We start from the raw sequence: 24,945 nt of genomic DNA, 5'->3' as shown, positions 1-24,945 counted from the left end.
CTGAGCTCGCTGACTCGCCTCCCCTCGCGTGCTCCCGCCCCCGCGCTCCAGGCTGAGTCACCGCCGCCCGCGCCCGTTCCCTCTCTCCGCCCTTCCGGGGCTTCCTGCAGCCTCCCGCCGACGCCCGAGACGGGGACACCGGGTGACAAGGGTCCTCTCCGAGGGGCGGCCCTGCCGTGCGCTGGGATCGGGGGCCTCCAGGGCCTGCCCACCACCTACTCGGGCCCGGCTGCTGAACAAAACCCGGTGGTGGCGGAGGAAGCCACCCCTTTCGCGCCAGACTTCCCAACTGCTCCCGGGCGACTCGGTACAATGGCTTTTTTTTTTTTTTTTTTGAATTCCACTAGTTCCAAGGGTTGCTAGTTAACCCTATCTCGGGACAGGTTTCAAACGACAGAATTTCTTTCTTTTCTTTTTTCTTTTTTTTTTTTTTTTACAATTCAGGAACAGAGCAGGAACAATTATAAGTTTTTTAGGTGACTTTTTTTCTTGGCGCATCCGTAAGGGACACGGGGCCAGATGCCAGGAATCTGCTCCACTGTGTTCCTGCAGGAGTTTCAAACTTGACTAACGCGGTCGTTAACTTTCGTCAGCGCAGAAGGCGCAATTTTAGTTTCCGAGTCATAGAGACTCTTTCAGGCTCCTGAGCTACCCTCTGAAGGGGTCATCCTGGCCTCCTCGCCCTTCCTCTCCTGGAAATGGAAGTGGGAAAGGCAGAAATCAGGGTAGGAAAAATCCATGATAATTCGTAAGAATATACTGTTAAGCTGAACAAAAAGCTGAAGCATCAGAAAATAATTCCAGGGAAAAAATAGTTTTTCCTATTCCATGAGAGGGGCACTAGGTACCTGGGGGTCAGGGCCCTCAGCTCAAGGTCAGACAGGGGACTGCCTTAAAAACCAGGGGATGTGGCTGTTCAGAGATGTCACAGTCAGGTGTGGGGTGACCGTGAAGAAAGAAATCTTCCTTACTTTGGTTCCAATAGATACAATGCCAGGACTGTGTTTTCACTGAAACCATATGAAAAAGTTCCCTCACTTGAAAGCCATTTTTTTCTTTAGTTTAATGTATGTTTTGCTCAGTTTTAGAAAAGACCCTTAAATGTATTGTTTGTAATGATAAAAATAAAGTTATATCTAACTGTCTAAAAAAAAAAAAAGAAAGAAAGAAAAGACCTTTATTCCACTTCTTGTGTTGCAGATGAAACCTGAGTTTCTGTTATTGGATAGCAACCCCCATGCCCTGTGGGCTTGGCAAAGACATTCCAGACAGCAGCCTCATTCTGCCCACGTGTGTCCCAGGGCAGGCCAGGCGCACCAGGAGTTGCTGTCATTTCTTGGTTCCAGCTCAGTCGGCACAGCCTTTGGAGAAGACATCTTGGTTTTATTCCATCTCTGACATGCAAACTGTAGGCTTTCTCTTCTACTTGTGAATCTCCCATCATCTTGCCGTGAAAAGGTATCTACTCTAAATGTCAGTATGGGAAGCACAGGCCTAAGTCAGAAAGCATTCAGGTACCCAGGCGGGCTGCCTGTTGCCCATAGATGGACTGTTCACACAGCTATTAACGGCAGCAGCAGCATTCCTGGGCCCAGGAGCCCGGCCAATAAGCTTACTTGCTCAGGCTTTGTGACAAGAAAGTCTAAGTAGCCAGGAAGTGGGATGTTTGTAGGGAAAAGTACTACAGTCCCTCTGGGTCAGAACTCATCCACCTGGTATAAATCAAATCTTTTAAATGTTTCTGTAGTTAAGAACCGAGTCCAGTTTTATGTATTCCTAACAACAGGGGGTTATTTAACTCATGTTTCAGCCTTACTCTGAAGAATAATGATGCAATATTGATTGAAATGGAAAGATGTTCATGTTATAATGTCCAGCAAACAATCTGATTACCCACAGTATGACCCCATTTGTTAATTAATTTATTTTTATTTTGGCCACGCGGTGCATGCAGGATCTTAGCATGCGGGATCTTAGTTTCCTGACCGGGGATCAAACCCGTGCCCCATTTGTTATATGTGTTCGTATGCCTACCAAAAAACTGTGAAGGTAACATTTTCTCTAGGTGGCTAGGTTTGTTTTGTTGTTTTTTCTTGCCTGCATTTTCTGTCTTTCTGTACTAAACATATATACCCTGTGTATTAAAGAAATACTAAAAGTTCAAAATAAAAAGTTCAGTTCTTGAGGAAAAAAAGTATATTATTAATAGCCCAGACCTAACAGATTATTTGAAGCCATGTGTATATATCTAAGTCAATAAAGGAATGTGGTTAGAAAAGAAAGGAACAGATTTAGACTTATCAGCTGTGTTTGGAATTTTGAATAACCTGCTAACCCAAGCATGCTATTTAGTTCCCCCTTTTTTTTTTTTTGCTCATTAATCTCATGTGTTCAAAATGGGAATGTGCGAAATTCATTCACTGCGGTATGACAATGTGATGGATACAGTCAGCAAACTGTATTAACTAAGGGGATTTAAACTTCTCAAATATCATCCAACACCCTGGCATGGTGGAAACACCATTGTTTGGTGAGGAAGGTGTTAACTCTGGCCAACAAGCAATAGTTTGTGAGAAAATGGATTTAAAGACTAAACTTGAGCCATGAGAGTTTTAGAAGTGTACCTCTTCTAAAATCATGAAAATGGTCTTTGTCTAAGTAACTTTATGATAATGTAATACAACGTGAATTAACAAATAATGGTACTGTTTCATTAAAAAAATGAAAACTACTTAATTTTGATATTTGAATTCTGATTTTAGGCAGACAGGACAAGAGGTAACTGAGATAATTTTAAAAGCTGCTGTTACATCCTTTTTCCTTTCTTTGAGAGCATATAGGAACACATACCATAGCATTTATAGAGTCAAAAAGAGATTGCATCTTTTTCATATTACACACTGATTTTTTCTGATTCTGGGCTGCCTAAGGTGTGGTTTGTAATGCGCTTACCACATATAAACTTCTTCCTTTAAGGAATGTTACAGTATTCTCTATTAAGAGCATTATTATATGTAAATGATATACTGCAAGTAAACACATTTAAATAGTTTGGCGCATAGGGTTAGCTATTAATCTTTATATTTTACCTGTATAAACCATAACACGAGAAATTCATTTGACTCTTCTATGCACAGGTAATTTTCCTCACTATATGAAAAGTTGACAATACTTAGTTTAGAAATTTATTAATGATTTAAAATTATTCACACATATATTCTTTTTTTTGTTATTTTTTATTAAAAAATTTTTTTTATTCACACATATGTATATTCATACAGCAGTCAAGGTACTAAAAATTAAAAACAATACAGTTTTGAGGAATTTTCACTTATTTTCCTCTCCTGGAAATGGGAGTGAGAAAGGCAGAAACCTGAAGATAGGAAAAATCCATAAGAATATCCTATTAAGCCGAACAAAAAGCTGAAGCACTAAAAAATAATCTCAGGAGAAGTAAACCTTTGGTTATGTTTATAACTACACTCGAGCACAGGGAATTAAAACGGAGGCAGAAGGCATTCCTGAATTTTCCCCAAGTGACTGCAGTGTAGCTGGTGAGATTTAGGAAGGTGAAACTATATTTGGTAACCCAATTAAAAGAACTACATTCTCAAGCTACTTACTGGGAAACCATTCTTAGTATTTTGAAACTTGTCATAACCTGTGCTAATGTTGGCTTTTGTCTTCCTCTTTCCTGAGTAACTATAATCATCTGACAGTTAGCATTCAGCAGCAGGTGTTTTTTGTTTTTTGCTTTTTAAAGCAGAAAACAAGGATCTGGCTACTGTGGCTAATGCTCTTGCATTGGTCTTGGGATTCTAGATTTGCCCCCTGGAGCCCAGGAGTGGTACAGTATACCTGAGAAATAAACTAAATATGTTGAAGAAACCTAAGCCTGTCATACAGAGAAAACTAGCTTTATTATCCCCACAGCTACACATTATGCTGTTGAATTTGGGTCAATTATTGGTGTTACAGTCCTTTCTCAGGCTAGGGAAGGGATGATAGATATTAACATCTAAACCAAAAGGCCAAATTTCTAAGGGAAATCAAAGGAAGGAGAGACAAAGGGCTTCCTCCGTGAAGTTTTCTATTTCACCTGAGTGGCAGGCAGGGAGACAAGCAGAGTACACCGGGTGTATTGGTCGCCTCTGTGTACTAAGAACTTATTCAAGAGATAACTATTGGATACCTATTCTGAGCAAGAGTTATCACTGTCACATGACAGAATCCAAGTTTGGTATTTTCTTAGTGTGACTGAGTGGTCCAATATAGGTCCCTGAATTCTAGGCTCTTTTGTCATCAAGCCCATTATGACTATGAACAAGTTCTTTATTTCAGTTTCTTAATTGGGTGGGTGGGTGGGGGAATTTAATGTTTACTACATGCAAAATTATACCAGAGGGAATAATGATCAATTTAAAAAAATTCCTCTTTATTCATTTGGACTTTGCCTCCAATAATTATTGTTTTTTTTGGTATTTACACCTTTAAACTACCAATAGGATAATGTCCTTCTTGGCCCTTTCAGTATTCAGGCGAAACAAGCTGCCCTGGGTGAGTCTGACCCTGGGCAGCATTGGCCTACCTCAGGACATTTGCTCTGGCCTCACCGATCAGATAACATCCCAAATCTGGCAAAAGCATCTGAATGTGACAAGTCTGCAAGAAGATGTTAATGATGTTTCCACAGGCTAAATCCAATGTCTGTTTTTATCTTACCAGCTTTGTAAAGCACCTCAATTTGCTGTCACCTCTGGGGAGCCCTCCAATCTTTGAAGATCTTGCTAAAATAATATTTTGAAAAAAGTGGCAACAGTCATAAAAGTAAACTACTACTTATTGAGGCAAGTTACACATTTTATAGCTAAGGTAACTGAGGCTTAGAGAAGTATTTCTAAGATAAGTCAGTCTCGTAACCACTAAGTGTTTCCATCAGAATTATCTTAACCGCAGAAATAGCAAGAGCCAACCAATGTAGCACTCACTACCTCTGAAAGAATCTCATCTTTTCGGGGTTCTTCCGGTCATCGCTCTGATGTATATGCAGATGAGTCACTTTTCTGATTTGAATTTAAAATTTTATGTCACTCCTCTTTAACAGTTTCTTTGTCTTCGAAGCTACCAAATATGTGATTGAATCATTTGCATTTCGTATACAGAATTTTTTTTCCTTTCAAATGGTTATTAAAAATAATTTAAGTACGTGAGGCCTCCTCATGGGAAGTTTATCAGAGCAGTTAATTTTCAACTAAGTGTTCAGAGTCAATCAACCTTCAACATATAAAGTTGTAAAATACTCTGCGGCGCAGCATTTCAACACTGCCAACTCCTCAATTAAATATCAGTAAACAAAGTCAATGTCAACACCAAATATCTCTATCAGGTTTTCGCCTCACCCACTGTTGTAATCCTGTGAGGAATATATTCAGGAAATAATTCAAGGCAAAGTGAGAAAACAGGAGTGGTCTCAAGGTCAGGCGAAGAGGGGAAAAACGTATTTAAAGCAAACATCTTCTCAAACACCAGCCACACTGGTGTAGTTTTTAAAAATGCGGTGGTAACCCGACACCTCGCAGTGTTTCCTACTGGGGAGACTAGGGCGGTCCCACCCCGCCTGGTCTCGGACCGCCGTCCCGGACCCCCAGGGCAAGGAGGAGCCGGCCAGAAAAGCCACAGCCGCGAAAACAAGTTCGCTCCGCCCGGTCCAGGGCGCGGGGATTCAGCCGTGGGGCGGCTGCGACGTCAGCGCCCAGCGCCCCGGCATGGGCCGTGGGGACCCCAGCCCCACAAAGGTGCACAGACCTCAAATCCCGAAGGCGAAAGAGGAGGCGCCAGCCGCCGCCTCCCGTCGCTACCAAGGCCGTCAGCCCCTCCCCCATTCGCCGGGGCGACCCCTGACCTCCCCCGCCCCCGCGGAGACCGAGGCGCTACCGCTCGCGCCGCCCCTCCCCCATCGCCGAGCCGGCCCGAGCCCCCGCACCTCCCCCGCTCCGGAGGTCTCAGGTCCCGGAGCCACCGCCTCCGTAGACCGGGCAGCCGCCGCGGGGCTCCCTGGGGGTTGGAGTCCTCGAGGGGACCTTTGTGCGCCTCAGCCGCGGAACGGGGGACTACGACTCCCACAATGCCCTGCTCCCACTCCCGCGCCACGCCCCCTCACCGTCGGTTTCACGTCACCCCAGACTACATTTCCCGACAGCCCTCGCGGCTCTCCCGCCCTCCCTCCGGAGACACGAGCCGAACTGGGCGTCAGGTCGGGGAGCCGGTCGGGTTCCCGCTCGCCGCCGCCGCCGCCGCCGCCGCCGCCCCCTCCGCAGCGACTCTCCCGCCTCTCCAGTCGCGCTGGTCGCGGGAGCTGCATCGACAACTCTGCTCGGCTGTGGAGCCGCCGGCCCGAGAGTACAGTGCCCGGGACGCGACACACCGAGCCCCTCATCATCTCCAGTCGGGGCGACCCCTCCCGGGTCCGCCCTCGCCCTACGCGGCCGCCGGAGCCCCCGGCCCCGAGCGGCCCCGCGGCCCGGCGCCCGCAGCTCGGCCCCAGCACTCCCGCTGTCGCCGCCCCCCACCCTGAACATGGACTCCGACTCCTGCGCCGCCGCTTTCCACCCGGAGGTGAGTGAGAGCTGCGTCCCGATAGCCCCTAACCGCCTCCACCCCGATCCTATGCTTCCGGAGCTGGACCCCCGCCGGCCGAGCGCCGCCCTCCCCTCCCCCAGCTATCCTTCGTCGCCCCCCGGGTGCCCAACCCCGCCCCCCACTCGGGCCCGCGCCCGGTCTTCCCCGCCCGCTCTCTCCTTGGTGTCCCTTCCGCGGGTGTCCGCGTCCTCCCGGCGCCGCTTCTCTCGGGTTGCCGCGATCACCTCTCCCGGCCTGGCGTAGCCCGGGGACCTGTCTGCGCCCCCGGCCCCTCCCCGCCGGCCTGGCTTACCCTTTCCCCGCCCCCGGGGAGTCAGTCCGAGCTGCCTCCGCCCCGCGCTTCCGCTTCTCGGAGGAATCCCCCACCTCCTCCCGGAGGGGCTCGCGGCCCCCTCGGACGGGGACTCCGTTCCTCGCGCCCCCGCCTTCTCCCCTAATCCCCCGGGCCCGGTGGCCCGCGCCCCGCCCCCTAATTCCCGCTCGGCCCCCGCCCCCTCCGGCTGGGGTGGGGGAGGCTCGTCCTTCGGGGTCCCCACCCCCGCGGCGGCCCGAGCCTTGCTCCCACCCCGGGCACGCTCGAGTCCCCCTCCGGGGCCCCCTCCCCCGAGCTTGACTCGCCCCGCCCCAGTTCTCCCTCTTTCCGGGGATCGGCCCTCGGTTCTCCCGGCCGACCCCCGCCCCGCCGCGGTCCCCTCCCCTTCCCCCTCCCGAGGCCCGCCGAGTCCGGGGTGCGGGTCTGGCCGCGGGCGGGTGGGGGAGGGGAGGCGGCGCCGGTCGGGCTCGCTCGCCGCGCTGCCGCCTCGGGGGCTCGCGGGGCCTGCCAGTACTGGAGCCCGAATCGTGCTCGGCTACTCGCGCCCCCTCCCCCGCGGGATGGGCCCCGCACTTTCCGGGGCCGAGTGTCGGCGGGGGGCGGCTTCCGCGGGAGGGCGGGGAGGGGGCCGCACCGCCATCTGCTTTTCCTACAGGCGGCGGGGCCAGGGCGGCGGGCGCGGTAAGGGGCGGCGCGGCTTCCCCGCCCCGGGCCCGAGGCCCCCGCCGCCTCCCACTCTGCGTCCGTCCCGGCTGCTGACCCACTTCTGCACGTTCCCCGCCGAAATAAAACTTCTCCCCGAGAGTTTGAGGGCCGCGGCCCTCCCACCCGGCCGGAGGGAGGGCGGTCAGTTCTTCCCGGGGAGGGGTTAGGCTCTCCCCCTCGCAGGAAGGGCTGGGCACCGCGCGGACTCCGGCGCTCCGCTGACCTGCGCGGCCCTCAGGGTCCGGGCGGCCGAGGGGTGGGGTCAGAAGCGGTTTGCTAGCACCGAGTTGAGAAAATCAAAAGAAGTGTAGCCTTTGGAAGGAGACCTGCGGGTGGCAGGCCTGGGCCGCGCAGTTTTCCGGGCGCGCTGGGCTGGGGCGGGTCCAGGAGCCCACCGCCTCGTTTCCTCCCCCACTTTCACTCTATCGTGGAGCGGGCCCTTAGGCTCTGGAGGTGTTAGCCGAGCTCCTAAGGATGGGCTTGGGGTGGGTGATGAAATGCTTGCAGAAAATCTAAGTGCGCTAGTCGAATGAACCTAAGTGAAACACAGTTGCTTTGCTTAGGAGCAAATAAGAGCTTTTTCATCTGGAGCTCCTCTCTTCCTCTGGAGGAAATCTGTTCTTGTCGAGGGCGTTTCTTGATTGAATGGGGATGGGACACACAAGCCAAAAATTCTAGTATTTCATCTTTAGCGTGCAAATGGTAGTAGCAGGATTGTTTCTGGTTTATCCTCTGAGTTGGGGAATATTTATTTGGGTGCCTGGCCCCCGGATGTTGAAGCAGTGGAGGGACCATCCGAGGAAGTGTCTCCTCTGGAGGAGAGAGCCTGGTAGGAGGAAGGGGTCCTCACGCAGCCCTGGCTCGGTGCGGGGGGGGGGGGGGGGTCAGGCGAGATTCAGGTCCAGGGTCCCAGGTCTGAGTTCTGAATGTTACGGAGTAGTTGACTTTTGAAGTCACTTAAAAGACTTTAGTTACAGCTGCAGCAGGAGCTTATTTTCAAAGTGGAAAATTTGTGGCAAAAAAGGCTCTTGATAGGCCTGTAGAAACTAACAGATAATGTCAAAAAAAGAGCCACATGACTGCTAAGAAATAGACTTTTGTGCAAGCTTTTATCTCCTAACCAGTTTCCCAGTGTTCTTGGCATAACATCATAATACCCCCCCTTTCAACTTCTGAACACAGTGTTATTTCTTGACCCAAACTTCCCTTATCTTGTTCTAGAGTGTCTGTAAATCTAGGGTATATTTGTGACTGGCAGCTCCTAAAAGCCCCAGCTTGCCTAGTTTTGTTTCTGCGACCCCCCCTGTACGTGTCTGCTTTCAAACGCCCTCCCTTTCCTCGCTTGTTAACAGGAGTACTCCCCCAGTTCCAAGAGGCGCAGGACCGTGGAGGATTTCAACAAGTTCTGCACCTTTGTCTTGGCCTACGCAGGCTACATCCCTTATCCAAAGGAGGTAATTTTCAGCACTTTTGACTTCTTGCCGGCAGCAAAACCAGAGTGTTTGACACGGTGGTGGCTCTGGAAGGGGTTCCCTGGGATGACTTGAGTCAATAGTCGGGCAGAACTCTATCTTACAAAGTTGGACCAGCCTGGGAAGTGGTGCAGGCTTGTCTCGAAACAGTTTGATAAACTTTCAAAGTTTGCTTACAAATAATGTTTTTGATATCTGCTTGCTCTTAACGGCCCATACTTATCAGGGGCTTCCTACGGCCAGGCGCTCATTTTTGGCCGTTACAGTGATACGCGGTGGGAGCTATTATTTATCTCCATTTTATTTTATTTGTTGTTTGTTTATTTTGGCTGCACTGCGCTGTGTGGCTTGCGGGATCATAGTTCCCCCGACCCAGGATCGAACCCGGGCCCCGGCAATGAAAGTGCCGAGTGCTAACCACTGGACCGCCAGGGAATTCTCTATGTATCTCCATTTTAAAGATGAGGACACTGGGGCACAGAGAGGGAACTCCTTATCCTGGGTCACAGGCTAATCGGTGGTGGAGCCTGGGGTTCAAGCTGATCAGATGGTCAGGCCCAGTCCACCCTGCCCTGCCTGGTGGGTGGCTTCCTGGTTGCTATGCACACCACATTGCAGAATCTTCAGGGACTCGTGGCCAAAATCCCATGTAAATGAAGGCATTTTTCTTTTCTTGCTGAGAAATGGGCAGAACTGTGGACCAGCGCTGCCATGGTGCGCAAACTTCAGGGGCTTCGTCATATTATGTAAGGCTAAAGAGAAAGGAATCCAGTATTTCTAGGAGGCCAGACCCAGCACTGGCTTATTGTTTCTGCCACCAGCTAGGTGGATAATGCTTGCATCGTGCCATGCAGAACGTTGCCACTATTTGCAAATAAAAGTGCTTGACTGATCTGAAGGAACCATAGAGTTGAACTCACTGCTTTGGGGCAGTAATTACCTACTTGGACTTTGCAATATTTTGAGACGTCAGAAAATCCTCACAATTATTTTACATTCACTTAATTTAAAACGTACATCCTTTGGGAGGACAGATTGAGGGGAGATTGTACAATCAGGAAAGATAAGAGTGTGAGGGCATTTTCAGCACTCCTTTCACAGATACGTATTGAGTATCAACTAAGTTCCTGACTCGGGCAGGGGGGAGGGTTGAGCAAGGGCTGGAGGGCCCTCTGTGTGGGTTCATGTTCTAGCTGGAAGGTCACACTAAAGAACTAATGACACTGTTCCTAAAGAATAATGCTGGTGAGAGCCGGGAAGCTCCAGCTTGTGCATCTCCCACGTTTGCAGCCCGACCTGGCCGGGGGCCCTGGGGAGCTCTGCTCTGGGCCAGCTCTTGGTGCTGGGGGCTGTTTGGGATAATCAGAACCCGCCACCTTTGTCTCTGTCCTTTCAGGAACTCCCTTTGAGGAGCAGCCCCAGCCCTGCTAATAGCACTGCTGGTACCATTGACAGTGATGGCTGGGAGGCTGGTTTCAGCGACATCTCGTCCACCGTGCCCTTGCCAGTCTCTGACCGCTGCTTTGGCCACCTGCAGCCCACCCTCCTGCAGCGAGCCAAGCCCAGTAATTTCCTGCTGGACAGAAAGAAGACCGACAAGCTGAAGAAGAAGAAGAAGAGGAAGCGAAGGGACAGTGACGTGCCCGGGAAGGAGGGCTACATGGGGGGTTTGCTGCAGCTGGAAGCCGCCGACCCATATGCAGAGACCCCCACAAGCCCTACCCTGCAGGATATCCCCCAGGCCCCCGGCGACCCTTGTTCGGGCTGGGACTCCGACACTCCTTCCAGTGGGTCTTGTGCCACGGTGTCACCAGATCAGGTCAAAGAGATAAAAACTGAAGGCAAACGGACTATCGTCCGGCAGGGCAAGCAGGTGGTGTTCCGGGACGAGGACAGCACCGGCAACGATGAGGACATCATGGTGGATTCAGGTGAGTGGCCCCTGAAGGACGGCGTGCCACGGGCGGGTGGTCAGACGAGGGGATGGTAAGAGGGGTCTCAGCGCGGTCCCTTCCTTGGAGTGTGACAGTGGAGCGTGCCCTACCACCTCCAGGGGAAAAGGTGCAAGAAAGTGGATGCCGAGATGTTTAGGAAGGGGTGATCGCAGCTGAGGACAGCTGAGATTCCAGAACAGACCTCGAAATGTAAAAATAACGCAGCTCGTAAGTAAACACCTCGCAGGTAATTCCTGGTGCCACGTGTTTCAGTGCGCTTTTTGTGCATTTGCTGCATTTTAAGAGGGAAGTATCGGTTTCACCGCAGCTCAGCTGCTCTGTCCTATTGGAGAGCGGCTTTCCTGACGGAGAGGGGTTGTGAGAAGTTTTCTCCCTCCTCTTATGTGGTTCTCTCCTTTCAGACGACGACTCCTGGGACCTCGTCACCTGCTTCTGCATGAAGCCATTTGCTGGCCGCCCCATGATAGAGTGTAATGAGTGCCATACCTGGATTCACCTGTCCTGTGCGAAAATCCGGAAGTCCAACGTTCCGGAAGTGTTTGTCTGCCAAAAGTGCCGGGACTCCAAGTTTGACATCCGCCGTTCCAACCGGTCCCGAATGGGCTCCCGGAAGCTGTTTCTGGACTGACTGCTGGAGAGCAAGCAGACTGTGGGCGAGGAATCGGAAGGGACGATGGGCCTGCTGGCCCTGGTCTTAGTTGAGCACAGAACTCTCAGCTCTGGTGCGGGCAGACCCCTGCCATTCAGGTGCCTAAGCGAAAGGACCAGCTGTCCAAGGTATAAACTGTACATAGCCAGTGACTGAATAAAATCCTCGTTGGCCAAAGCTGCTGCTAGAGCTGTGTTCTCTGCAGTGGAGGTGGACTACACACCCAAGCGCAGTGGGTTTGGTCCAGCTGAAGATGAGGGTACGTGGTAGTTGTGAATTCTTACTCTCATTGTTAACAAACTCCCGCCAATTGGAACAAGTGCTAGCTGTTACTCCTGCTTCCGCTGTGTTGGCGAGAGGAGATGTTCAGTTTCCCCGGCCTGTTTATGAACAGCCATACCTGTAAGCTTCTTCTCGAGTGTAAGTCTTTTATCATAGGTGTCTGTACAGCAACCATCAAAGCTGCCCCTCCCTTAGTGGTCTGCCCTCTCCCCTGCCTTGGGCGCTGCCCGCTGGAGTCCTCTGGTCTCACCCTGAGAGGAGCCGGGGGGTGGGCTAGCTAGTGACCCCCAGGTTTCCTTCTGTTTGTTAAAAGGGACAGTATGCAGCTGCTTCTCTGTGGAAAGGGGGGTCGGTTCGGGGGGCGGTCAAGGTGGCCCGTGTTCATAACTCAGTTTCCTGTTTTGCACGATGTAAAAAAAACCTGTCTTTTTGCACGAAATAGCCAAAAGTATTGGTATACTTCTGCCTGGGTTCCCTTTCTCTCCAGTTGGCTTCTGAGGGCCTTGGGGGTGCCCAGCAAGCTGTTTTCAAGAGAGGGGGCACTCGGATTCTCTCCTTGTCTCTCTCCCTCACTTTTTTCTAGTAGCAGCATTAAAGGTTAGGCAGTCACTGGGGAACCATGTTCCTCTACGTAGAGGGGTAAGGGAAAATTGGGAGGAAGGCCTCTCCCACGCGTTTTTCTTAGTATGCCCCTCATACAGGCTGGCCTGTTGGTTGCATGGGGCAAGGTTAGGACTTCGAAGCCTTTCTTTTGGTTTGAAGTGGTGAGTGAGTGATATGGTAACATCAGTCTCCAGGAATGTACCACTGAACTGTGCAGAGTTCCTTAGGTCTAAACTAGGACCCTGGACTGGGGAGACCCCTGTGCAGGTCAGCTCTGGAGAAGCCTGGGAGTTTGGAGCCCCTGCAGGCCTTTGCTTGAGGGCAGTGTGGTCCGGGACACTGGTGGTTCTGGGGCTCGAGGGAGAGGGAGGGCTTCAGCTTTCTCTGAAGTTGACATTGCTCTTTAGCAGTTCAAATACTTGTTCTCAAAAATGTTTTTTTGTGTTAAAAAAAAAAAGTTTTTTTATAAATCGATCCGGTATGTTTTCATAAACATTGTTTCCTATAAAGCGTGAAAAGGGAAGGATGCCCAAGTCAGTCATATTTATTTACATCTAGATGGACTCTCAAAAAAAGGAAGTAGGAAAAAAAAAAAAGAAAAAAAAAAAAAGATGGACCCTCAGCCTCTCTGCTGGGGGCTTCTCCACGTGGTCCCCTTGTGCAGGGCCACCAGGTGAACTTGGTCCACATTCTCACACTGAAGCACCAGGGGGGTTGAACTGTAACTGGCTAATCAGAGCCTATATTTTGTCCTAGTATCTTTCATGGTTGACCAGCCAACTGCCTTTTTGTTTTATTTTTAATTCTGTTGCTTCTATTAACACAAAAATAGAGAGAGATAGTTTCTGAAACCCATTTTATTGTGTAGATCCCCAAGGGAGAAGTTCTGCTGTAGAGAAAAATAGTAAGAAGGTGGCTTAGAAACATCCTTCTCCTCAGACAACTGTCTGGCTCTGACTAGGGCAAACGTCCAGGAAAAGCTGGAGAGGAATTTGCCAAAGATCTGCCCCATGACATTGCCTGTCCCGTGTCTTCACCATGAGAGTAGCCAAAGTTTCAAAGTGTTTCTCTCTTTAAAGAAAAAAACAAAACTCCGCAAAGTTTTGAAAGTGTGTTTAAGAATAGGTGTGATTTTAGAGTGGAACTGCCAACCCTGGCAATTGCTGTATTGCTCTTAGAAGATTCAATTCCTGGTGACGCCTCTGGAAGGCATTTAATATTCATCTCCATTTCTGTTTCCTTCATTTCCTTTTTGTTCTTTTGACATGTTTACCCCTGTGGCTGGTGTCTAAGAAGTCAAGACACCTTGGTTTTCCTGTTAGAGTGAGCTGGGCAGCTGCAATCAGCATTATGCAAATTAGATACGGCCCATCTAGGGGCTCCTGGTTGGAGGCTAATGGAGTAGGGGGAGGGAAAGTTGTCACCCCAAAAGTAGGCCCCTCCCGTTGGCTTTGGCCAGGCCAGACACTTAACATCGTTTACATGGTTCTGCGTAATTATAAAGCTTATGTGTATAAAGCGAAGCTGTTTCTGTGAAACTGTATATTTTGTAAATAAATATATTGCTACTTTGAGGTTCATGTCTAGCTTCAGGTGTTTCTGTTGAAAGACTGTTCATCACCACCCCCAAACCATGATTAGTGAAGTGAAGACTTGGGAAGTCAGAGTCTGAGTTTGGTTTAGCAGGATGGAAAATGCTCACAGCCCTTAATATACTTTTCTAGTAAATTCTCCAGAAACAAACCGCAGTAGGAATGACAGGAATAGCTTTCACAGTTTCTTCATCCCATTGTGCATTAGCTTAAATCCCAGTGAGTGGTTACCCTGCATTGTAAAAGCTGCCGCCTCCTCAGGTTCTGCAAGCGGGATTAGCGTATCCCCCGCCCCCCGCCCCGGGTGCTCCTCCTGCCCTTTACATTTGGGGGTCCCAAGTGGCTGAGCCTGTTCTGTCAATCAGCTCTGTCTGCCTAACTGATATGGTGCCAGCTAGTGGTCAGCCAGTACTTCCTCCTGTGACGTTGCAGCTGCCAAAATGTGTGAATCAACACCTCTTAAAATCTTGAAAATAGTGGCCCAAGTGGGTGGTGAGCCTTGTCCAAGACTGTGGGTGGGTGTGAGGCTCCAAAGCAAGGAGGTGAAGGTGACGGGCTTCAGCGAACCGGGGTGAAACCTGCACCGGCCAGCCCAGTTGGGGGTGTTGGGCCTGAGTTGGGCCCAGAAGCACCCCTTGACGCGGGTCGCGGACACTGCGCGAGATGCTGGCCGCGGAGCAGAGCCCGGCTCGCCTTCACTTGCCAACCTCCTTGCTGGCCCCGCCCCTCCCCGCCCCTCCCGCAGGCCCCTCCTCTCCTACTGGCCGCGCCCCATTCGCTCCGCCTCCACTCGCCAGTCCCGCCCCGTCCCATGACCCCGCCCCGTCCCATGACCCCGCCCCTCCTGGTGTCCCTGCCCCTCCCTCAAGCCCCGCCGCCGCCATCTTTATTAGGGGCAGCCGGGCCTGGTGTCTGGAGATGCCAAAGTCGTGCGCGGCCCGGCAGTGCTGCAACCGCTACAGCAATCGCAGGAAGCAGCTCACCTTCCACCGGTGAGGGGTGGGGGCGCCGGGGGGCGCGAGGGCTCGCCTCGCCCGGGCCGGCGGCCGCGGCCCCCGCCGGAGCCCCAGGCCTGGCGCGCGGGGGGTGGGGACGCCGGGGCCGCTGCCCGGTCCCTGGGAGGCCCGAGGGCGTGCGGCCAAGCCCTTCGCGGAGGGGCGGCGGCCCGGGGACCGGCGAGGTCCCAGCCCGGGAAGCCCGGCGCCGCCTCGGCCGCCTGGGCGCGCGGGGAGACGGTCGGAGAGGCTGAGTAACCTGCCCTCCGGCGCACAGCCTCCCGCCGGTCCGGGGAGCCGCGCGCGGGGGAGGCCGTGGCGGGCCTGGGGCGCGCTCAGCGCTGCGCCCTTGCGGTTACTTGGTGTGCGTCCCCTCCGCGGCCCGGGGACTGTATCTCGTTCTCAGATGCTGCCCGGAACGTAGTAGGTGTTCAGTATCTGCTGCGTGATGAGCGATGCTGACGTCTCTCAGGTGTGCGGTGCTCACATCTCCGGGCCTCATGCCGGGAAGGAAGGGTGGGGAGGAGGAATGAGTACGTTCCAGCGGGTGGGCGCGCGGGGCCGGGACCTAGGGCTCTGCGGGAGCCCCGGGAGGACGGCGGAGCTTTTGGAGTCGGTCCCTGCGCGCCCCGCCTGCCGGACCGGCCGAGTGAACGGCCGCCTGCCCATCGGTCGAGTGTCGCACGCTTTCTTTCAGGTTCCAGCCAGGGCTCCTTCCTCTGCCCTGTTCAGAGCGGGACTCCAAAGGGCTGCCGCTCTCCTGTCTCCACTTCCTCTCCTCCTATTAAGGGTTTTCTTTTTCGAAGTGAATGTGTTTCTTGAGATGTAACACACAGACGGAAAAGTGCACAAATCATGAGCACACAGCCCAACCAGTTTAACAAAGCGAACAGCCCGTGTGACTGCCGTGAATTTAGAACATCACAGCCCCCAGGAGACCCCGACCGCTCCCCCTTCCAGCCCCTCATCCTCCCAGTGCCCAAGGGTAAGGCGGACTGCTTTGGCCTGTCTGGAACCTCACTGAATGGAATCACAGGCGGTACTTTTTCCTGTGCTTTGCTTACATTGTGCCTGTGAGCCCTCCATGTTGCTGGCAGCAGCAGCTCATCCTTTTCATTGCTGCATAGTGTTTTAGGAAGGTGTTTGCCAGAATTGACTTGTTCTACAGTTGAAGGGCATTTGGGTGCCTCTCTTCTTTGGCCATTACGGGCACATGGCTCTGCGCATTGTTGCTGGGTCTTGCCTTGCAGCACCTGTATCCATAGGTGTCAGTCGGGTATGTACCTGGGGGTGGCGTTGCCTCTGGTTTTCTCCCGTTCCAGTCAGACTCTCACCCCCACCATTCCCACAAATGAGCTCTGTCATGTCCCCAGCGGCCCTTATGATGCCACGTGCAGTGGTGCATCCTCATCTGAATTGATCTCTCTGCAGCCTGTGACACAACTGACTGCTGACGCCTTGAGACCCCCTCCCACCTGGCTTCTAGGACACTTCTCGGCCTCTTCCTTTGTCACAGTGTCCCTTCTGAGTCCCCTTGGCTGGATCCTGCTCATTTCCAACACCAGACAGACGCTGGAGCACTTCAGGGCTCGGGCCATGCCCCTGCCTTGTCCCTGTCCATGCTCGCTTCCCAGGGTGCCCATCTCAGTCAGGCTCATGGCTCTGCCACCCTTACCTGGGCACGGGCCCACAGTGACATCTCCAGACACGCATGTCCACCTGCCACTCGTTCAGCACTCAGACATGTAAAATGCACCTCAAATTTAACATCTGACATAGAAAACCAAGCTGCTGACCCCCCAGAGCTGCCCCTCGCACTCCCCCGCAGTCTTAGTACATGAAACTCCCTCCTTTGCTGCACGGCCCACAGGCAAACCTTACTGCCTGGTTTCCACAGTACATCCCAGATCTGCCCGCTCATCACCCCCTCCTGCTGACACCCTGATCCCAGCCACCGGGGGCCCTCCTACAACAGCCAAGGCGGACTCACCTGCCACCCTCTGCCAGAGCCTCTGGGAAAGCCCTCCTGCCCGAGGCGAGGCCCGCAACCCCCTCGCGCCTGCGGGGCCTTCGTGCTTGCTTCTCCTCCTGATACCGCACGGCTCTCTGTCCCACTTCCTGCAGCCTCTGCTCCGATGTCACCTCTCAGGTGGCCTTCCCCACGTCCTACTCTTTCTTCCTGCACGGTCCGTGTCTGTCTGGTGGACCGGCTGTCTCCCTGTTCTAGAATGTAGGCTCCGTGAGGGCGGGGCTGTCTCTCCCACTCCTGCTTCCCCAGCACCGGAGCCGGAATGGAGGCCCACCTGGTGGCCTACCTGGCAGATGTGGCTCGGGGAGCAGGTTGCTTGGGCTCTTTGGCCACGTTCACGGTCTCAGGATGCCGCCTACAGCCACGACGGCAAAGTAGATGTGGTTTAACAGAACGAGGCTACTGAAGTTTCCAGGCTGTCCAGTAAAATGCCGTGTGGGGATGTGAAAGGCCCCTGGGACCCTGAAGTGCTGCTGCGTTCAGTGCCGCGAATCCCTCGCGCTTCCTTGCTGTGCCCCCAGGTTCCCGTTCAGCCGCCCAGAGCTGCTGAAGGAATGGGTGCTGAACATCGGCCGGGGCGACTTCGAGCCCAAGCAGCACACGGTCATCTGCTCCGAGCACTTCCGGCCCGAGTGCTTCAGCGCCTTTGGGAACCGCAAGAACCTGAAGCACAACGCGGTGCCCACGGTGTTCGCCTTCCAGGGCCCCCCACAGGTGCGCGCGGCCGCGGGGCCCCGGCGGTGGGTTGGGCGCAGGGCACAGGTGGCATTTGCGGGGACAGCAGAGGCCGAGGACTGCAGCCAGGGCAGCGCTGGCAGGCCTCGGCGTCTGGAGCCCAGCAGGCCTTGCCCTGCGCTGTAGGGAATTCGCAATTTAAAGCTGCTTTAAAAATAAGTCACGCTTCATGACAGATGCCGTGGAAGCAGCTGATGGGCGAGGGTGCCGAGAGCTCCGTCCTTCCGTGGGCTCGAGGGCGGCGGAGACCTTCCTTGCCGCACCACACTCAGACCTCGTCCGCCTCTTGCTCGTTGCCAGCCCGGGCTCGGGGGCCTGTGGCTGAGGACCTGCCACCCGCCAGGTCCCCGTTAAGGTCCTCCTGTGGCTGCTCCGCGCCGGCTCGGAGCCCTGTCCGGGGCGCAGGAGGACGATGCAGGCGGAGCGCTGGTGGGGACGGGGACAGCGGGGCAGAGGCTTGGCGGTGGCGGGGGTTTGGGTGCACTCAGCAGCAGCAGCAGCGGCTCAGGCTGGTTGGAGGGCGCTGGGGCCAGTTGGTGACGGGCGTGGACAGGTGGTAGGTTTTTGGGCGAGGCCCGTGGGCAGGGACATGGCTTTGGAAGGTCCCTCTGGCTGGCAGCTGGTTCGGAGTTCACTGTGGCCTCGCAGGTGAGGGCAGTCACAGTGGCCTGAGCCAAAGGTGGGTGCTGCGATGAGAGGGGGATGGAGCGGGCCGACTCTGCAGCCCTGGTGGGCTGAGAGGGAGGTGGTCCAGGAGAGCAGGGCTCTGGGCCCCCGGGGACCAGGGGTCCCAGATTCCCTGAGGAAACGGTCCTGTGCACGTTGAGTTTGGCTTCCCGATGGGACGCCGAGGAGGACGTGTCTGGTGGGGCAGGATGTGCGGGTTTGGCTCAGGAGGGCTCACGGCAGGACAGTTGGGGCTCGAAGCTGTGAGGGGATCATAGCGAATCATAGTAAACCCTTGCCGTGCACCCAGTTTCAGAGGGAGGGCCCGAGCCGGCGCCCACTGGAGCCGGGGAGGCAGAGTAGCAGTAGAACACACACGTACCGTGCTGGTTTGTTTTTATTGGGAACGAGAGGGAGGGAGCTGATGGGAACCCTGAGTTCTAGGGTGCAGGGAAGGGCAGGCGCGGCCGTCTGCCACTTGCCAGCAAACACGCCCGGAGCGCCCTGCCCTCGATCTTCCCTTTGCCCGGTCTCTCGGCCTCCCCCTCCCCAAGTCCAGGCTCCCAGTGCCTGCAGGAGCCCCCGCTGCTGTCCTTCCTGTCCTGCCCCTCGCTCTCTCTGGCCCCTGTGAGCACCTGCCCCAGTCGAGGCTCCGTGCGGGCCGGGCTCTGCTCCGCTGCTTTTATTGCCAACGTCCAGAACGTTGCCTGGCACCGACTAGGCGCTTAATGCAGGAGTTTTTGGTTTTTTCTTTTAAACATGGAAGGCCTTTCATTTTATACACACATTTCATTGTGGTAAGAACACTCAACATGAGATCTGTTCTCTTAACTCACTTTGAGGTGCACAACACAGTGCACTACAGTATCGTTGACTGTAGGCACAGATGTCGTACCACGGGGCTCTAGGACTTACTCATTTTGCTGACCTGAAACTTATGTCCGCTGTTTAGGAACCCCACACCCCATCCCATTCAATCAGTGTGGTTACTGTCACGCATCTGTGGTAAACTGCTCGCCCTGAAGTCAGCCATTACAGGTTAACAGCTGGGGGGGCGTCGGTGGCCCTGCTCCTTGGCGCCTCCGGTGCCTAGGGGTGGGGAGAGTTGTTTCTGGCGCCCGCGGCCCCAGCTCAGCTCTGATGAGGTCTGGGGGCTGCAGGCTCTGAGCTGGATGTTTCCCACTATGTGGCTGCCACTTTGAGTCACCTACTGTGCACCTTGAAGAGTGCCAGGCCCTGGGGCAACACGTACAAATCAGACAGGTCCCTGGCTTCACCGGGCCTCTGACCCGAGATTGGGAACACCTTCGGAGAAGGAAGGGAGCCGGGGATGGTGAGAGGAGAGCTGGGCTGGGTTCTGGGCGCAGTTTACTTGAGCCTCAGCCGGCGGAGCGTGAGGACAAAGGCGCACGAGGCCTGGCGCGGGCTCTTGGCGCGCGGACCTCCTGCCCGTACCCCGGGGCCCGTCTGCAGCAGCTCCGTGTCTTTTGCAGCTGGTGAGGGAGAACACAGACCCTGCCGGCCCGAGTGGAGATGCTGCCTCTGAGAAGGGAAAGGTGAGTCTGCCCTGCTGGTCACCGAGCGCTCGGACTGCCCTCCAGGCTGGCCTGCTGGGTTTGGATTCTCTCGTTTCCTAGAAAAGGGAAAGCCAAAGCCTTCTGTGCCGCCTTCTTCCTGTTCAGTATCAAGCAGTGGCAGCTGGTCACGTCTGGCTTCTGCTTCGTGTCTAAGGGTCTGACCCCAGGCCGTGGAGGAGGGTGGCTGTTCTGCAGGCGCCCCGGCTGCCCCCGGGTGGTGTGCGGGGACCACTGGCGGGACAGACAAGTAACAGCTGGGGAGGATCCGCTTCTGTGTCAGTCAGTGGCCTCCTCTGCCCTGTCATTCCCAGGTCCTCCCTGAGACGGGGGCCGGGGAGGGTGGCCCAGGGAGGAAGGTGGACACGATGCTTGAAGCGCCGCAGCTGCCCCCGGACGCTGGAGGCCCCGGAGCACAGGTGAGGCCGGGCCAGGTGCGAAGGCAGCGCATGGCTGGTCTCAGCTCGAGGGGATTTGCTTCAAACAGAAGGAAGAAAACGTGCCTGAACCAGAGCACCACGACGTGTAGCCTGGACTCAGACCTCACCCGTGAACTTAGCTGCGACTGGGCAGCTCTGGGCTTCGGGAGGGCTTGGGGAAGTGCGTCCTGCCGCCCTGGCCGCTGCTTGTCTCTCACTGACCTCTGTCCTCAGGTCCCGCTACACAGACCGGAAGCCACTGGGGTCCCTGGTCAGCCGGCCAGCCCCACGCAGCCGTCCGATCACAGCTACGCCCTTTTGGACTTAGACGCTCTGAAAAAAAAACTCTTCCTGACGCTAAAGGAAAATGAAAAGCTCCGCAGGCGCCTGAAGGCCCAGAGGATGGTGATGAGGAAGATGTCCAGTCGCCTGCGTGCCTGCGGCGTGGGGCAGCCGGGACTCCAGGCCAGGCTGTGGCCGGGGCAGCAGAGCTGAGCCCGCCAGATGGGCCTTCTCCGCGGAGGCGCCGGGAGGAGGGGCAGTGGTCTCGGGGCTCTGGCTGTGGGCGGACCTTTCAGTCCTGCCCTGACATTCGCTGGGCTCCACCTATTGTGAACGGTAGTGGCCTCAGGCTGGGAGGGGCGGGGCCGTGAGCACAAGCTGGGCGAGCATCCTTGGAACCAACAGCCTGAGGAGCCATCCTGGGCCAGTGTGGCTGACCCTCCCCAAAGGGGAGGAAACGCGTTTCCTTGAGGGGCAGCTGGGCCCAGGGGGGCCGTAGGGCGCTGGCAGTCTCCAAGGCAGCGAGTGGGCCCCCTGTCGCCTGGACGGCCGGCTCTCTAAGTGGCTGAGGCTGGCTTCTGTCCTGGGAGCGCCTCCTTGCCCCGCCAGGTGTGAGTGAGCAACGTAATAAAGTGTCTTCCTACACCGCGCTGCGCGTTTCCTCCTTTATTTAAAAACAAGGGAGCGCTGGCTTGAGGTTCCCTCTCCTGCCGCGCCTGGCTGCTTCTGACACTGCCTGCCCGTTTCCTGTTGAAGAGCCAGCAGGGCGTGACCAGCTCTGACTACCAAAAAAAAGGTGCCTTTAAAGAAAACAGGAATCCTGGCCTATGTGATCTCCTAACTTGGACTCTGTTTCTCAGGCAAATGTGTGACACAGAAAACTGATCCCCGTGGCTCAAACCATGGTTTGAACGTAGGCGTAAAGGGCGGCACGAGGCTTGTGAGGCGGGGGCACATCCCTCATTTCGCTCACTCCTGAAGCGAACACAGACGCACCGAAACACTGCCCCTGGCTTTCAGGAAAGGTTTATTGTGGTAAGAGAGTGTCCCCTGTACAGTGACCCGCCCGCCGGGCAGGGACACAGGCTGCGGCCGAGGTCGCACTCCGCTAACGCGACGGTTATTGCATGACGTACATTCAGAGCGGCAGCTCGCAGGAAACCTTTTTAAAGTGGAGATAAATAGTACAGAACTGGACAACCTGAACTGAGTTTTAAAAGTGGAGGAAGGGGGTTATGAGTGATTTCTCCGGTACCAACGTCAGGAGTGAAGCCTGATTTTGACAGTAGCTGCAGAGAGGCTGTCAGAACCACCACCAGCCAGGCCTCTGCTCCTCCGGTAACTGTTCACAGGCCAGGCTGTGCAGGAGGCTCCTGGTCCTGAAATATTATGCATCCACAAAAGAGGCAAGTGAAGGAGGGGGGTCCTGGGAGCAGACACCCAAAAAGGGGTCCCGGTGAGGAAGAGCTGGACTGGCCAGGCGTGGGAGCAGCTGCGCCGCCTGGTGGCGGCGAGCGGGAGCGGCGCCCGCCGGAGCCCTGCGTCCCCTTCTCCTCCTGAACCCCGCGCTCTAGTGGGGCTGAGCTGTGTGGGGCGGGGCGGGAGGCATCGCGTTTTCCCGCGAGGACACGGGTGGCTCCTGGGATCCGGAGTTCCACCCTCTGTCCCAAGCCAGGCGCCAGTGGAATGGCTTGAGTTCTGGGAGGGGAAAAAAAGAGACTAATTTCCAAAACCATTTGTTCTCAGATAAAAAGCAGATTTATAAACCCACACAATCCTCTCCAGATTCACTTAGTGATATTTCAGCAGGAAAAGGTGGTTTTCAGGAAGTTGACCGAACAGATGCTCACTTGATTTGGAGATTCTGCTCGTGGGGACTCCTTCCTTCCATTTCATTTTCCACGTTCAGTGTGGATTTCAGGAAAAGTAGTTCACAGTCCTATGCGTGAGGGCAAGGTGTTCATAAGTACCTCACGGCAGACCAAGAGCTACTGGGGGGTTGCAGCCGGCACACGTGCTGAGGAACCTGGGGAGGGACCTGGAGGCTCCAGGGGCCCAGGGCCCTTCCTGGCAGGACATGATCCTTGGGAACAGACACGGGCCGTGCTGTGGTTCCGGTCCAGGTGGGGCTGCCTCAGTCCTACCTACAGCACCCGGAAAGCGGGGTGCCTGCGGGTCCCTTCACATAATTGATACAGTGCCACCTTCTACAGAAATATAAAATAAACACATCTGACGTCTGGAGTTTTTTCCTGTTTCCAAATTTGTAGACTCCCAGGGAAAGGTTTTTTTGTAGCCTCGTTTAAATCTGGTTTCTCAAGCAGTTTATCCATCGGTATCAATTCTGTGAGCTGTAAAAGAAAAGACAAACTCAGGGCGTCCAAAGGCAACTGCTTCCACGCCTTCTTTCCACTTCGGGGGTTTGGCCATCACCAGACCAGAGGCTGCCGGCCTGCAGCTGAGCAGAGTACAAGCTGCTGACAATCGTCTGGTTCAGCACACAAACGAGCAGCTGCGTCTGCTTCCCACGCAGCCGCCCGAGCTGCAGTTTCCAAGCACAGAGCTCACTCTAATTCCACCTGGGAGAGGGCTGACCCCTCCCTCGGGGCGTCGCTTCCCGGCTCCGAGCAGGTTGCGAGGCCCAAGCCTGCTGCTCCCCGGCAGAGGACAGGGGGAAGGCGCTTGTCGCCCCTCACTCGGAGCTCCCCGAGGGCCTCCCGAGGCCCGGGCACAGGGCGGGTGACGGCCAGGGGCAGCTACTCACACTGCTTTGGTATCCGGAGCGTCTCGCTGTCGAGCGCCATCACCTGATGCAGGACACCTCGGAACTGGTAAAGCACTTTCAGGTTCTTCTCTTCGCCCACACACGGGTCATAGAACCCAGGCAGCCCGGCCTGTAACAAGCAGACAGAGCAGACAGATTCTCACTCGAGGCAGTGGTTTAAAGCCCAGCAGCACTGCCGTCTGCCGCCACCTGGAGGAGCAGCGTGGAAGGGCCTGGACTTGCCCTAGGGAGCGGCCCACAGAAGATGCAAACTTGGGAGCTTGAGGAAAAGAAACGAGAATTTCAAAAAGCTGCCTGTTGAGTCCTAGACGTCGCCCTCCCAATAGGCCCCTTCTGCCACACTAACGGCACCTCTGTCTTCACAGAAGCCATGCCGAGGTGGGGGGCTAGCAGCCTGTTCAGGGAACGAGGGCTCTTTGGCCTGAGCTCCTCTGCGCTGTAACTCGCCTCCATCACCCACGCCCCGGGCCCCACCGCGAGCCTCAAACGTGCTACGGGCGACCTCATGCTCCTTCTGGAACGAGGCAAGGCATAAGCAGAGTGTGTGCTCCTGGGGGCAGGAGGTATGCTTTGCTTGCTGGTGTACCTGGCGCACGGTAGGGGCTCAGTGATACCTGGCAACGAACAGATGAACAGATGAAGTCAACGGCTCCAGTGTAGCTGTAACTTGGGTGCTGGGCAGCACCCGGCAGTGAGTGTGGCAGCACGCGAGGTTCTGCTGCAGTGAAACGGCCCCTTCGAGGGGCCGCCGTCCGTCCCTCTTCCCCAGACGCCCTTCCTGTCTGAACCCCAGGGCCCCCGAGCGCCCACCTTGGAGGCCTCCGTGAGGATGAGCTTGGAGTCCTTCACCAGGCACTGCAGGGGCACAGTCACATCAATCACCTTCACCTTCTCGCTCTTCTTGCTCTTGTCGTTGACAAATTTCCCGTACCAGGCGTTGACGATGATGAGCCCTGAGGATGGGCCCGGTCAGGGTGGGGCGGCCGTGGCGGGCGGCCCCCTGTGCAGCTGGGCTGCAGGGACCACACGCTCCTGTGAGACCCCAGCACCCACCCCGTCCCCAAAGGGGCCAGGCCTCCTTACCCATTCTGGACTCTTCGGCCTCGATTATTCTTCGGACAGATTCCTGCATCAGCTGAACCTGCAAAGAACAAGGATGCCACCCTCAGGGCCTCCCTGGGCTCCACCTCTGTTGAGAGCCACGGCTGCGTGCCCAGTGCCTGTCAGCCCTGCCCCATCCACTGTCCGTT

The 24,945-nt window shown here is 55.0% G+C and overlaps 3 protein-coding genes and 1 long non-coding RNA gene across 12 annotated transcripts in view; 3 read left to right on the top strand and 1 right to left on the bottom strand.

Moving 5' to 3' along the window:
• Window positions 1–108: 108 nt before the first annotated feature.
• On the top strand, window positions 109–2,731 carry LOC109549271 (uncharacterized). The gene is made up of 2 exons (XR_002175510.3): window positions 109–307; window positions 1,201–2,731. It is a non-coding gene; the product is annotated as an uncharacterized lncRNA (long non-coding RNA).
• Window positions 2,732–6,436: 3,705 nt separating this feature from the next.
• PHF13 (PHD finger protein 13) lies at window positions 6,437–14,198 on the top strand. Its single transcript, XM_033843968.2, has 4 exons — window positions 6,437–6,615; window positions 9,010–9,111; window positions 10,526–11,060; window positions 11,486–14,198. Exons 1-4 carry the CDS (start codon window positions 6,577–6,579, stop codon window positions 11,710–11,712), a joined length of 903 nt encoding a protein of 300 aa, XP_033699859.1. The 5' UTR covers window positions 6,437–6,576; the 3' UTR covers window positions 11,713–14,198.
• An 870-nt stretch (window positions 14,199–15,068) lies between these two features.
• THAP3 (THAP domain containing 3) lies at window positions 15,069–21,560 on the top strand. 9 transcript variants are annotated; one of them, XR_012328254.1, is made up of 6 exons: window positions 15,070–15,202; window positions 17,756–17,948; window positions 18,146–18,398; window positions 20,129–20,191; window positions 20,524–20,628; window positions 20,863–20,894. XR_012328254.1 is itself a non-coding variant. In XM_019930944.2 (5 exons), the coding sequence occupies exons 2-5, from the start codon at window positions 15,661–15,663 to the stop codon at window positions 21,121–21,123; spliced, it is 873 nt and encodes a 290-aa protein (XP_019786503.1). In that variant the 5' UTR covers window positions 15,069–15,202; window positions 15,612–15,660; the 3' UTR covers window positions 21,124–21,560. The 9 variants fall into 9 exon arrangements, 8 of the variants coding, with proteins under 8 accessions (XP_019786503.1, XP_004317784.2, XP_073652857.1 ...); XM_019930944.2 differs by lacking the exon at window positions 18,146–18,398 and adding an exon at window positions 15,612–15,677 and having other exon boundaries at window positions 15,069–15,202; window positions 20,524–21,560; XM_004317736.4 differs by lacking the exon at window positions 18,146–18,398 and having other exon boundaries at window positions 20,863–21,560.
• A 360-nt stretch (window positions 21,561–21,920) lies between these two features.
• DNAJC11 (DnaJ heat shock protein family (Hsp40) member C11) overlaps window positions 21,921–24,945 on the bottom strand; it is a 71,165-nt gene continuing 68,140 nt past the window's right edge. Inside the window, exons 13-16 of the mRNA XM_033843914.2 lie at window positions 24,779–24,836; window positions 24,506–24,648; window positions 23,675–23,804; window positions 21,921–23,261 (exon numbers count right to left, since the gene is read on the bottom strand). Of these exons, the coding sequence (XP_033699805.1) occupies window positions 23,236–23,261; window positions 23,675–23,804; window positions 24,506–24,648; window positions 24,779–24,836 (357 nt within the window). The 3' untranslated portion in view covers window positions 21,921–23,235. The remainder of the gene's footprint in view (window positions 23,262–23,674; window positions 23,805–24,505; window positions 24,649–24,778; window positions 24,837–24,945) is intronic.

Source organism: Tursiops truncatus, chromosome 1 (assembly GCF_011762595.2).
Source record: "Tursiops truncatus isolate mTurTru1 chromosome 1, mTurTru1.mat.Y, whole genome shotgun sequence".
In the NCBI taxonomy this organism is placed as follows: Eukaryota; Metazoa; Chordata; class Mammalia; order Artiodactyla; family Delphinidae; genus Tursiops; species Tursiops truncatus.
Note: the sequence above shows the minus strand (reverse complement) of the source record. Positions and strands in the feature narration are given on the sequence as shown.